Source organism: Dendrobates tinctorius, unplaced genomic scaffold (assembly GCF_039654945.1).
Source record: "Dendrobates tinctorius isolate UK_male_01 unplaced genomic scaffold, ASM3965494v1 ptg000017l, whole genome shotgun sequence".
NCBI classification, from domain to species: Eukaryota; Metazoa; Chordata; class Amphibia; order Anura; family Dendrobatidae; genus Dendrobates; species Dendrobates tinctorius.
Window position 1 is genome coordinate 7,918,199 of NW_027361685.1, and position 13,696 is coordinate 7,931,894.

At 46.1% G+C, this 13,696-nt stretch overlaps 1 protein-coding gene across 1 annotated transcript; it reads right to left on the reverse strand.

The window, feature by feature from the left end:
• Positions 1-1,186: 1,186 nt before the first annotated feature.
• Positions 1,187-11,887, reverse strand: LOC141082426 (uncharacterized). Its single transcript, XM_073566368.1, has 4 exons — positions 11,818-11,887; positions 8,014-8,111; positions 7,725-7,815; positions 1,187-1,985 (listed from the first exon to the last, which is right to left on the reverse strand). The coding sequence occupies exons 1-4, from the start codon at positions 11,885-11,887 to the stop codon at positions 1,192-1,194; spliced, it is 1,053 nt and encodes a 350-aa protein (XP_073422469.1). The 3' UTR covers positions 1,187-1,191.
• Positions 11,888-13,696: the final 1,809 nt, after the last annotated feature.

Here is a 13,696-nt window from a genome sequence, read left to right on the forward strand (position 1 = left end):
AAGTTTTATTTTTTTTTATTAATTACCCCTAAATTTTCTCCCTCCATTGCAAAAGATTCCAATTCATTTTTACAAACACTAGTAGGGTAACTTGTTACTTTCCTATAAGTATCAACATCATTAAGAATGTCCATAACCAAATTGCTATACAAATTGCTATTTAATCACCCTATATACTGACATGTGGGGTATATGTTTTTTCTATTAGTCATCTTCTGACTGACCTTCAGGGGGTGAATAATGAGTATAGTATTATATTTTGAGTTAATAAAGTTTAGTTTTATCCTTTTGTCAGCAAACATGAGGAATGACAAGAGACAACCCTTTTAAGAAAATCCAATTTTGGTTAAAACTACTCCAACATTATGAACATAAAAAAGACTTCTCCCCTATGTGATGACTCTGATGTTTATTAACAGTTGATTTCAAGGTAAAAAATTTCCCACATTAAAAAAATGAAAAAGGCTTCTCCTCTGTGTGACTGCTCTGATGGTGATCAAGAAGCGCTTTCCGGTTAAAATATTTCCCACATTTTGAACAAGAAAAAAGCTTCTCCCCTGTGTGGGATCTCTGGTGCCTATCAAGATTTTTTTTCCATTTAAAACATTTCCCACATTTTGAACATGAAAAAGGCTTCTCCCTTGTGTGGGTTCTTTGGTGGCTATCAAGAACTGATTTCCGGTTAAAACATTTCCCACATTCTGAACAGGAAAAAGGTTTCTCCCCAGTGTGGGTTCTCTGGTGTCTATCGCGAACTGATTTCCGGTTAAAACATTTCCCACATTCTGAACAGGAAAAAGGCTTCTCCCCTGTGTGAACTCTCTGATGGTTAACAAAATGTGATTTATGTGCAAAACATTTCCGACATTCTGGACATGAAAAAGATTTCTCTGTGTGAGTTCTCTGGTGGCTATCAAGAACCGATTTCCGGTTAAAACATTTCCCACATTCTGAACAGGAAAAAGGCTTCTCCCCTGTGTGAGTTCTCTGGTGCTTAACAAGAAACGATTTCCATTTGAAACATTTCCCACATTCTGAACAGGAAAAAGGCTTCTCCCCTGTGTGGGTTCTCTGGTGCTTAACCAGAATCAATTTCCGGTTAAAACATTTCCCACATTCTGAACAGGAAAAAGGCTTCTCCCCTGTGTGAGTTCTCTGGTGGGTAACAAAATTTGATTTCTGTACAAAACATTAATCACATTCTGAACATGAAAAAGGTTTTGTTCCTGTGTGAATTCTCTGGTGAATAACAAGGTCTGATTTCTGTTTAAAACATTTCCCACATTTTAAACATGAAAAAGGCTTCAAGATTTCACCTGTGTGAGTTCTTTGGTGTTTAGCAAGATTTCCTTTCTGGATAAAACCTTTCCCGCATTCTGAACACGAAAAAGGCTTCTCCCCTGTGTGAGTTCTCTGGTGGTTAACAAAATGTGATTTTTGTGCAAAACATTTCTCACATTCTGGACATGAAAAAGATTTCTCCTCTGTGTGAGTTCTCTGGTGGCTATCAAGAACTGATTTCCGGTTAAAACATTTCCCACATTCTGAACAGGAAAAAGGCTTTTCCCCTGTGTGAGTTCTCTGGTGCCTAACAAGAAACGATTTCCATTTAAAACATTTCCCACATTCTGAACAGGAAAAAGGCTTCTCCCCCGTGTGAGTTCTTTGGTGTATAACAAGATTACATTTCTGGATAAAATATTTCCCGCATTCTGAACATGAAAATGACTTCTTTCCTTTAGGAGCAGTTTGTTTTTTAATGCCTCTTTTGTGACTTTGATTTTCCTTAGTAGTCGGTAATGAATCAGAAGAATCAGAAGATGGGACCTGTTTCATAGGATCAGATGACAGATCTTTGCTGTGAATGGATGATGATATATCTGGAGTAATAGCAATCACTTCAGTTGTATCTTGTAGGATCTCAAGATCATCAGATTTAAAATTTGAAGATGTCAGCTGTCCCTCTGATCTCCTGGTACAGTCATCTGCTAAGATACAAAATAATTATTATTTTTTAATAAAATATCCTTGAGTTTTATATTTTTGAACATTTCTATTTAAACTGTCCATAAAAATGGCAAGCTATGTAAAAAAAACTTTACTTGTTTACCAAGACAATGACAGTTCACAGTCTAATAGAAAACCTTGTTGGATGAGCCAGTAGTGTGTGGTGTTCAACTGTTTGTTCATTCTGCCTCCCAAATATCCAATAAAAAGAAACCAATCAATGTTATGTAGGCGAAAATAATACCATTTCTCATCTCACAAAAAACAAGTCCCCACTCAGGTCCATCATCTGTCAATGGAAAAACAGAGGTTCCCACACTATTAGTAGCTCAAAGGCTGTTGAAAAGCAACAAGGTTTCTATAAACTAATCCAGCAAAATCCGCTCTCACTTCGGAGTCTTGCAGTGTGCGCAAACAACATTTAGGATCCTGTATTTAGCAATATTATAGTGAGAAGAATCCACTTAATTTTTGGTGTGTGTCTTCTGGAGCACAATCTGGGCACTATGTGCTGGGTAAGAAAATGGCAAATGTGTAATTTTCACTCTCCAACATCCACTGTGTGTTAATTTCTGGAAAGTGGCTGTGGAGTCACAATATTCAGTCCTCCTAAGGATTATAACCCTCAGTGAATTAATTTGTAAAATGGAATCACTTTATGGGGATTTTTACTATTCTGGTTTTCTGTCATTTAGTTATATTAGGGATTCTGCATATGGTGTGTCCAATCTCTTCTGGGATCTGTTCCTGCTGTCCAGCTGGAGTAATCTGCTCCCTACTTCAGCCAATTGGAAAGTACCACACCCTACTAAAGCGCAAAGTACATGGCCGGAATCTGCCAGATACAGCGTTGTTCTCCTCTGGTTCAGTCCTCTGTGCTCAGCTTGCGGCTTGTCTATTTATTTTCTGTTGTGACCGTGGCCCGTTTACTGACTACTCTTGTGTCTTCTGATTCTGTATTCTGTCCTTCTGGTTCTGACCCGGCTACCTGACTATTCTTCTTGCCATCTGACACCACAGAAGCACCACAGAAGCACCTGATAAGAGATAGATGCTACTGCGCAGGCGCCGCCATCGCCGGTGACATTTTGCTGGATGTAATTTTTTTCTAAGCCTCACAATAGCCACAATATTATAGGCATTATCAACAATAATATCAATGCTATTATATGCATTATGTAATAATGGGGGGCAGGTCAGTGAGGGGTCAGCGACCTGTCATTAGCCAATACAAATGAATATATAATCAGAGCACCACATAAAGCCCCACCCACAGCCCCGCCCCAGAGCACGAGAATCTCATTAACTGAAAACTACAAATACAGATTAAACAACAACCACAAGACGGATTTCATCACCAGGTATCATTGTATTTAGTATAACGGCGCTGACCTGACAGTGTCTGTAGGTTACTGAGCACAATCCTGCTGACAGGTTCCCTTTAAATTTAGCCCTTTGGCATTTGGAAGAGGCGATGGAGAGATTTTTGTTAAGACTATCAGGGAGTTACAGACTTACATAAGTGAGACAAGCCGATGCCACCACAAACTATCATACAGAATGAAGATGTAGAAAAAGACAGAGTTAAAACTTATTTTACATCCCCAACAACAATGTACAGTAAATATGAGGGGAGAACACTAAACCAGAGTTGCACTCATTTCTGGTGAACTATTTGAGCTACTGTGAGTCCTGACCAAAAGAGTAGAGAAACTATTAGTTCTCCTCATTTGAGGAAAGATTGTGCAGTAATTTGAATTCTTTAGGATGGAAAACATAATGGAATTTATGACGTGGAGAGAATCCATGACACCAGGGCTGGAGCCAACACATCTCCTGCAGGCGGGAATAAATGTATATTCCAGCCATCAGCCACGCACAGCTTAGAGATCTATCAGGGCACAGGTGGAATGTTTGTCCTGGAGATTATCACAATCCTCCTGGAAGTTAGTTGGTTTTAATACAAATGTAAAAGTCAGGATAAAGGGAAACTCTGCTGTTATTGGACAGAAATTCACACTTGGCCTCACGGCACATTTACTGTTGTCGCTCATAAAAGGGAAGTTTGGCCAGAAAGACTGGACCTGGTCTTGTAGGGAGTGTGGGGAAGGTGAGTTGACGGACAGACTTGACTGAAGGAAGAAGGGACGGTTTGTGCACTCTAGACGGATATTGGTAATGACAGAAGGGAAACAGCTGGGGAAGATAGAAAAGGAGCGCAATACCTAGATTTGACCACAAGATGGCAGGGGGAGCGTAGTTCAGGACTTGACAGCAGCTTAGGGCTTTAGAAAATACTTAGTCATGGGGTGGGGAGATAGGAACCCAGGAGGGAAATTCCCGAGGAAGGGGATAAATAAGACAGGACAGGGTTCTAGGCTAGGCTAGTCCCGGGAGGAGCTCAGGAGGAGAAGACTCAGTACAGAGGACTGACGATGGTGTAGCGCTCGACCAGGGGACTGAAAGGAAGAGACAGTCAGGAGGGTGGCCCTAACACAAAGAACTGCAGGACAGACGAGGCCCCAGGGGTACAGATTGGACGACAACTTTGGACTGGTGAAGCGGTGGCGGTGCATAGGCCTAGGGCAGCCCCAGCGAAAGATCCGCGAGGAACATCACTACGACAGAAGGAAGGTGAAGGTACCCGGGTCTGAATACAGAGAGCTGTAAAGGAGCTGCGGTGTATGGCTACATTCGTCAGGAGCACGGCCAATAAACTCAGACCTATTGCAGCTGCCGCGGTCTTGGACGCCTGGAGTGGCAGTGGCGTCAAGAGGTCAAATCTCATCGGGAGACCTGCCCCTGGGAGCCACTGACAGCACCCCAGACATCGGTTGGAGAAGAGGAGCGACTGTGGGCCCTGCTGGAGCAGCCGCCGAAGACATCGCCTGGGAGCCTCCCCGTGGGACCGACAAGCCTGGAGGCTAACCCTGCCGGATGGCGGGGTGAAGATCGGAGGCTGCGGGAGGAGCTGCGGGGTGGCCTGCCGGAGGCTGTGGCAATGGGGTGAGAGAGGGCTTTGCGGCCTCTGCTGGGCTGAGTGACGCCTCTGCCCATGTCCCCGAGCCACCCTGCCCGGCGGCGCCATGTCTTGTGTCGCCAGTGCGGAACCCACCTGTGGCCGTCCCTGCCACGTTCCACCGAGAGTCGGCGGCCTATCCACCGAAGCCTGCCACCACTCCGGCTCCGTCTGCGACTCCAGTTGCGGCCTGCCCCGCGGCCGCGTCCACTTCACTCCCGAAGCTGGCTGCGGCCCACTTGTTGGGCTCTGTAGCCTATCCACCGGGACCCACGGCTGCCCCTGCCCGCCGTCCGGCCCCAGCAGCTGCTGGGCCGCCGGAATCTGTGGCCGCCTCTTCCCCCGCTCTCGACCCCGGCCGCGTCCCTCCCACCGAACTACGTGGCCTACTACGGACCCTCCGTATGGGTAGCAGAAGTCATAGAGAAGAAGGCCCGAGAGTGGGAGATCTGGAGCCTGCTCCACAAAAAAGGAGAGGCAGGCATGGTGGCTTTCCGATCCACCAGTGGCTCGTGTATACCAACCTGGAGAAGGGATACGGGTTCATTCGAGACCTCGCAACCGGCCAAAAGGTATATCTTAATGTGACTTCCATCCGTCACGGCCGGGCTTTGCGGGAGGGGGACTTGTGTCATACTATAAAGAATACTGTCCCCGCGGCTATTATGCGGTAGCCGTGATCGTCGAACCTGAAGGCCACGCGCCCCCGTAAAAAAAGGGACCCCCAAAGACACTCCCAGCATCCCGGGAGCTCCACGGCTGTGAAGCCCCCTACTATCGGCATAACACCGGCTATCAGGAGATGGCCCGGACTACCGGGATTTCGATGCACCGTTGTGCAGGCCTAGAGGACAGTTTCGTGTTCCAGAGAAGGAAAATGTTTTTATGTTTTGCTGTTTATTGTTTTCTCCTGACCAAGCGGGGATGCAGGGAGAAAGTGCTAATGTTAAAGGAAGGGGGAGTATTCCTGTTCTGTTTTAAAATGTGTTGAAAGAAAAAAAGGAAAAAAAGAAAAGGGGTTACTCATACTGTTATTAAAGTAGAGGTAACGGTATGCTAACAAGTTGATTTAATGTGTAGTATGTATAAAAAAGTGTAACAGGTCCCGGGTACAGGGTAGGATAAAAACGCCGACCATGACTCTTTTTAATTTGATGGACAAAGAGACGGAAGATATTGAACCAGACAGTGGTCCGTCAGTGGGCCCCCGACACCACAGACACCCTAAAAGGATGGGCGGGCGCTTGCGATGGCCTGGTAGGCGAAAGGCCTCGGTCATGGTGTTCCGGACAGTAGAGGGTAACAGAAACGGAGAGCAGTGGGAGGTACATGACGTAGAGTAGTCCGGGTGGACCTCGCCAACCTGAAAGAAGCTGTCACGTGCCGTGCGCGCCGGCGGGTAGCAGTAGGCTGCTCGGAGCATGGTGCTCCCGGTTTGGTTCGGCGCCCCCCCGCGTGTGGCGGGTTTGGCCCGACAAGAGGTCCGACAACAGACGGTGGACAAGCTTCAGGACAACGTAGGTAAGGAGTACGATTGTCGGGGATGACAATACACAAAGGAAGGGGGAGTGTGGGAAGGTGACTTGAAGGATAGACTTGACTGAAGGAAGAAGGGACGGTTTGTGCACTATAGATGGATATTGGCAATGACAGAAGGGAAACAGCTGGGGAAGATAGAAAAGGAGTGCAATACCTAGATTTGACCACAAGATGGCAGGGGGAGCGTAGTTCAGGACTTGACAGCAGCTTAGGGCTTTAGAAAATACTTAGTCATGGGGGCGGGGAGATAGAAACCCAGGAGGGAAATTCCCGAGGAAGGGGATAAATAGGACAGGACAGGGTTCCAGGCTAGGCTAGTCCCGGGAGGAGCTCAGGAGGAGAAGACTCAGTACGGAAGACTGACGACTGTGGAGAGCTCGACCAGGGGACTGACAGGAAGAGACAGTCAGGGGGTGGACCTGACACAAAGAACCGCAGGACAGACGACGACCTTGGACTGGTGAAGCGCTGGCGGTAGATAGGCCTAGGGCAGCCCCAGCAAAAGATCCGCAAGGAACGTCACTACAACAGAAGGAAGGTGAAGGTACCTGGGCCTGAATACGGAGAGCTGTAAAGGAGCTGCGGTGTATGGCTACAGTCGTCAGGAGGATGGCCAATAAACTCGGACCTGTTGCAACCAAAATCTGCCTCCGTCTGGTGTCTGTGTCGTCTGGTCGCGGAAAGCAGTGGACCACCCCCCAATCCGGGCCATTACTACAGGACCATGAGATATTCAGCAGCACAGAAGGGAGAGAAGATTCATCCGATAAGATCTCAGGGATCTAGGAAGCCAACAGCATCATTACCCTCCGCTTTCTCTTACTGGCCCATCATAATACTTTTCTTCAAGTGATTTTCTAACTTGTCAGCACATTCTACGTACGCTGTCATTTGGCTTTATAGTTACAGATCTGGGCAGGTAACGGTCAGCGTCTCCTAAACCCAGAAGGTAGGTGGATCTTCTAGGTGACAAGTTCTATAGAAAAGGGCTTTCAATGCCCAAAGTCTTTTGAACAGTTTTGGGTGGAGGAGAATGTTGTGGTCTAGAGGCAAAATGGTGATCATGGTAATACGGCCGGACTACACCACCGATAAAGCAGCCACAGCCGGTGACTGAGAGGAATCTGTGACTTCTCTGCATTCAGTGGTTACTACTCACCTGGGTAGTCATATGTGGGAATCTCCTCTTTACACCGCTCATCACCCCTTACATATGTCTCTGTAGTATTAATATGGGTCAGATCTTCACCCTGAAACAAATATTGTAAAAGTCACAGACAGATGGAGAAGTCCCATCTATGATCAGCTGTAATCCTGCCATCTCCACCGTTCTCATTACACAAGTATAAAACATGTAATACTGGTGGATAAAACAAGACTGAGCACAAGACCTTCACAGCCGTATACACATCATAGGGGAGATCTCCTGACACCTTCTCTCCATCTACCTGATGATCCTGAGAAACATTGGGATCTTCTTGGTTACAGTCCTGTGGAAGAAGAGGACGGGGACATCTCTCTGGTGTTGTCCTCTTACTGGATAGATCTGGAGGAAACACATACAGGGACTGAATTGCTTCCTTACATACAGATAATTAGAGGCCGTATGTATTTAGTCCTGTCTATTACCTGGAGATGTGAGGGGCTGGGGAACCTCCATTATGACGTTCTTGTACAGATCGCTGTGTCCTTCTAAATATTCCCACTCCTCCATGGAGAAATAGACATCGACATCCTGACACCTTATAGGAACCTGACACATACAATACATAGTAACATAGTAACATAGTAATTAAGGTTGAAGGGAGACTTTAAGTCCATCTAGTTCAACCCATATCCTATCCTAACTTGCCCTAACATGTTGATCCAGAGGAAGGCAAAAAAAACCCATGTGGCAACAGTAAGCTTCACATTGGGGAAAAAAATTCCTTCCCGACTCCACATACGGCAATCAGACTAGCTCCCTGGATCAACGCAATATTAAGGAGACTAGTGTATATACCCTGTAATATTATACTTTTCAAGAAAGGCATCCAGTCCCTTCTTAAATTTTAGTAGTGAATCACTCATTACAACATCATATGGCAGAGAGTTCCATAGTCTCACTGCTCTTATAGTAAAGAATCCGCGTCTGTGAGTATGCTTAAACCTTCTTTCCTCCAGACGTAGAGGATGCCCCCTTGTCCCCGTCACAGGTCTAAGAGTAAAAAGATCATTAGAAAGGTCTTTGTATTGTCCCCCAATGATACCGTCATCCCCCGATCCCTTCATAGTGTTACTGTATAATGTCCCAGCATTCCCAGCAGTGTCACCTCTCCAGTCAGCAGCTCAATCATCTTGTAGATGAGGCCTAAGATCTTCTGGTCATTGATGTCCTCATGGATCAGGGGGTGAGGTGGAGGCCCCGTGATTGGGCTCAGGGGTCTTCCCCATCCCTCAGACACAGGGTCCTGACAGTGATCACTAGAGGTCTTCTTCACCACTGTGTAATCCTGGTAATGGAGAGACACATTAATAAATCTCACTACAGACATTTCCAGAGTCCTCACCTCTCCAGTTCTGTCCGTCTGTTATTCCCATAGATAAGAATGATGTAATGTGATGTCATCAGAATCTCTCACCTCTCCAGTGAGACGGAAGAGGATCTCTAGGGTGAGGTGTAACATCCTCTCCGCCATCTTGTCTCTGTCCATATCCATCCTTGATGGGTAAATCAGGAAAATTCTCTTCTGTAGAAGATCTTCACTGAGAGGATCCGATATTGTAGAGACCTGAATGAGAAGAAGATGATCCGATGTAACATCATAAGAATCCTGTGTAATAATACAATTACTGGAGATAATAAGGGAAACATATGAGGAGATTTATTATCTTACAGGGTTTAGTTTTCTTCCCTGACATCTACTAATAAAACCTATATATTTAGGCCACAGACAACAAGCAGTTTCCTCCTCGGAGTCGGCAGCTGAACACGTTCCTCATAGACTTATCTTCCATAACGCTGGGGCTCAGTTGCCACAGAGGTACTGCATCTTCTCCTAAGGTGTAGTGCCCCACCACCTAGGTAAGTTGGGAACTCCTTTCCACGCTCCAAAACCTGCACCCACACACAGGATAGTTCAGCAATGGACCAGATTGCGGCTCCATGCTTAGAGGATAGCAGAGCACCTTTCGTGGGTCCTTGCTTTGTAACACGAGATGTGCTGGGAGGTGGGTGGAGTTGAGATACATAAAAGGTTGGGAAGGTTTAGAATGACAGGTCAGTCTGACGGGAGGTCAGGCGGGAGAAGGACAGTCAGTCAGGAGAGACTGAGGATGGGTCCGAGAGAGAGAGGAAGGAGTTCTGCAGCTGCCTCAGTGATCTGAGCCAGCTGGCACGGGAAGGGAAGAGAAGGAGCAAACATAGAACTGCAACCTAAGCTTCCATAAGAGAGAGAAGGAACAGCACTGAACGAAGGAGTAGGAGAACAGAGAGGAGTTGTGGGTTGGAAGAGGAACCCTGCCTATAGGTTCTCAGCGCAAGGCCTGGGCCCGGTCCCCGAGGTTGTATGGACATGGTTCTGCAGCAGACACCGGTGGAGTAGTTGGCTGTAAATGCACTACTCCCATCCAAGACTTGGGGCACAACAGCATCTGTATAGAGAGCCGGGACTCAGGATAAAGGGAGTCCCCGAAGTAGGCTACAACTGTCTGCCGTACAAGGAGAGCTGTTAGGAACATCTGACAGGAGGAACTTCAGAGTACCACGGTACTGGAGCTCTTCACACTACAAGGCGCAATAGAGGAGTCGTTCAGGAGAGGTACTTGTTGGCGGGGTGTTGGAGAGGAGAATCCTGACTTGCCCGGGAGGTTGATTGAGTCTCTACCCCGGAGGACACGGCACGGAGGCAGGCACCAGTGTGTACTATGAACTGTGAGTAAAGCTTTGGAACTACAAGCCCTGGTGTCTTCCATTCCTTTGTGTGCCAACACCGTCAGCACTGCTACATCTGGGTACCAACATTCCTCACACCGCCTGCGCCTATACACTGCCCTGGGGTTACAGCTTCACCTGTGGGGAGCTACACCATCTATGCTGCAACACACCATCAGCCCCAGAGGATCTGCACGCAGCGTTGGCTTAACATCTTGCTTGCCAAACACCACAGGTGGCGTCACAAACTATTCCACTTCATTAACTACACACCACCATTGATTTGGGCGCCCAGGGCCACAGACCGGGTCACCGCCGCTGTGACACATCCCGCTGACACGGGTACCGAGTACCCCACAGCCCTGGGATGGGGCGACCCATATACACCTGTATACCCACATGTGCTGCTGGGAAAACACGGACATAAGAGCAGCACCGTATGTCAAATAGGGGACACGTGGCATCTGTGAAAAACATGACAGGTCGTGTGAAGGGGCCGTACAGTCACATAATAGAAAACATTAGCAGAATTGCCGTCTGTTTCTACATCCTACCTCACAAACAGCAGAATAAAAAGTGATTAAAAACAAGTCCTACATGTCCCCCAAACTACTAATGTTATAATAATAGTAATAAAGTCCTTTCTTTTATGTGCATGTATATATATATGCATACGTGTATGTGTGTGAGTATATATATATACTGTACAGTATATACATGATTGCATATATGCCATTATTATGCCTAGACACTCTTTTCAGCTGATGTAATACATGGGTGTGCTTAGTTTGCTATCCTTATCTAACGTACAAAAATAAAATGTCATACCTTTACTTCTCTGGTAACGTAGATAAGAATTGTTAACAGCTAAGCATATTCCAATGTATGTACTATTTTTGCAAATGTAGTATTTTGAACGCCCTATTCTTTTCTTATTTAAACTCTAAGAATCTGTATGGAGTCAGACAGATGACTGCCCACGAGAGTATATAAATTCCAGGCTCTACCACACACTGAAGGTGCTCTGGGGGTAAAGAATCATAAATAGGCAATAAAGTAAACCCCGGCACTCAAATGAGAAAAAGAAGGAATGTATATGCAAAAGTGAATTTATTAATTGACACACTGCAAAGGGAACCTAACCAAAGCAACAGCACCAATGTTTCGGCATAGAGCCTTTCTCAAGGTTGTTGCATCACTGGTCAGAGCAGGGAAACATGGGTCTCAAGGCCAATTACACCATGCCGCTGCAGCCGCTCCCTTCGCCACCCGCGCTTGTCCTGGACCTCTACTGCAGGCGTCCATTCACTCTCCATAGTGACCTTATCACATCTCTCACCCATGCACACTCTGCAAACCGTATGGCACCTCACCTCTCTTCGAATAATCCGGTAATCCTTGAGACCCATGTTTCCCTGCTCTGACCAGTGATGCAACAACCTTGAGAAAGGCTCTATGCCGAAACGTTGGTGCTGTTGCTTTGGTTAGGTTCCCTTTGCAGTGTGTCAATTAATAAATTCACTTTTGCATATACATTCCTTCTTTTCCTCATTTGAGTGCCGGGGTTTACTTTAGATGACTGCCCACAGCTGGTGTGGTTGTCAATCTTTCTCCATGCCGGCATGACAAATAAAGGATCTTACTTATTCAGGTCTGGACGATTTCTAATTGGAAGACTAAAACCACTGACATTTGGTGCGTTGGCCGAGAAATCCAACACCTTTCCCTCACCGGTGAGTACTGTAAACCGTGCACGGGGGAGTCTGGGACTCCTTAAGTAAGTCCTCCGCCTTGACAGTAGGCGTCAACAGGGGCATTATCAGTTATCCCGGTCTGAGGGAAAGTGACGGATTTCATATAGTCTAAGGATCTCTGGGAATCGTCTGTATCTGAATACAGGTAAGAACATTTAATAGTTTTCATTATATTCAGTAACCTTGTTAATCCAGTATGAATGTTATTCTTGGAATTGATTGGGGACTGTGATTGTGGACTTTTCCAATTGGGGTTTGTGAGAGGCTCCTGTAAGTTGGAAGTTGTTTACATGCAATTGGAGTTATAATAACTCCTGTAAGTTGCGAAGCTCCATAGGAATGGGGTTTGTTCTTGTAAAAAATTCTGTAGAATGGGTACAAAGCCAGTGTGAGAAGGCAACTGTGTGTACACGTTAAATTGATCTAGATGGGAGAATCAAGGGAGATTCTCGTCGGATTAAGGAATCCGCTGGATTAACCTAAAATAGAACCCAGTATAATAAGATGAATTTTTGCCGGTATTCTGTTTTGTCTTCTGTACTTTGTTGAATGTTGTTTCCTGGTAAGTGTGCTGTTTTGTCTGTCTTTTAAAATTATATAGAACTAAAGCGCCATAAATATATGTTTTATGTTACACATGAGACTCCTTGAATGTTATCTTGAGTGAATGTATAAGGATTGGAATATAAAATCCTGACTGTATAAGGGAGTCCAGTAGGCGTGGTTAACAGTCATCTGTGGACTGGAGACAAATCATAGGATATTATAGTGGTATAAATCACCTAGGTACACGCCACCTGATCCCCATAGAGAATATTCTATGTTGTATTGTTATATGTTTTTCTTTTAATAACACAGAGTGACTGAACCCTCTTCGCTTCACTGAGGAGAGTCTGCGCCGGTGGTGCTCTGAATACCTGATATTAAGAACGGGAACGTCTCTGGATATAAAGAGGCGGTGTCATTGGACTTTATCTCAGCAGTTCAGGTTGTAGGAGTACGAGGGAAATTTACTCTCTTGTCTTATATGTCTCTATGTATGTGTGTATGTCCAGTCCCTAACTGTGAAAATCGTGTTTGTACTGTTAAGGGGGTTTTACACATAGCGATATCGCTAGCAATATCGCTATAACATCACCGATTTTGTGACGTTATAGTGATATCGCTAGTGATATCGCTATGTGTGATACTTACCTCCGACCGGCTCCCCCGCTGTCCATCGTTGATCACGCGAGAATGTCCGGTTCCATTTCTCGTCGTCAGCTTCCTGCTGGGGCTTTCTGCTGGTGCCGACGAGCGACGCGTGGAGGCGGGCGGGAGGACATCAGGATCGCTGTGTGTGAAAGGTAAGTATTGTCCGCTGCGTCGCTGCTGCATCGCTGGTGAGGTCTGCCTGTGTGACAGCTCACTAGCGATCATTTAGCGATGCACCAGCGATCCTGACCTGGTCGGATCGCTGGTCAG

What these genes read in the sequence shown, in the direction of transcription:
- LOC141082426 (XM_073566368.1), bottom strand. Translation starts at nt 11,887, where the DNA reads ATGGGTCTCAAGGATTACCGGATTATTCGAAGAGAGGTGAGGTGCCAT. An exon ending in ATGTTTCTCAGGATCATCAG is followed by an intron (nt 7,816 to 8,013) that starts GTAGATGGAGAG and finishes TATTTGTTTCAG; the next exon opens with GGTGAAGATCTGACCCATAT. An exon ending in TCCCACATATGACTACCCAG is followed by an intron (nt 1,986 to 7,724) that starts GTGAGTAGTAAC and finishes GTATCTTAGCAG; the next exon opens with ATGACTGTACCAGGAGATCA.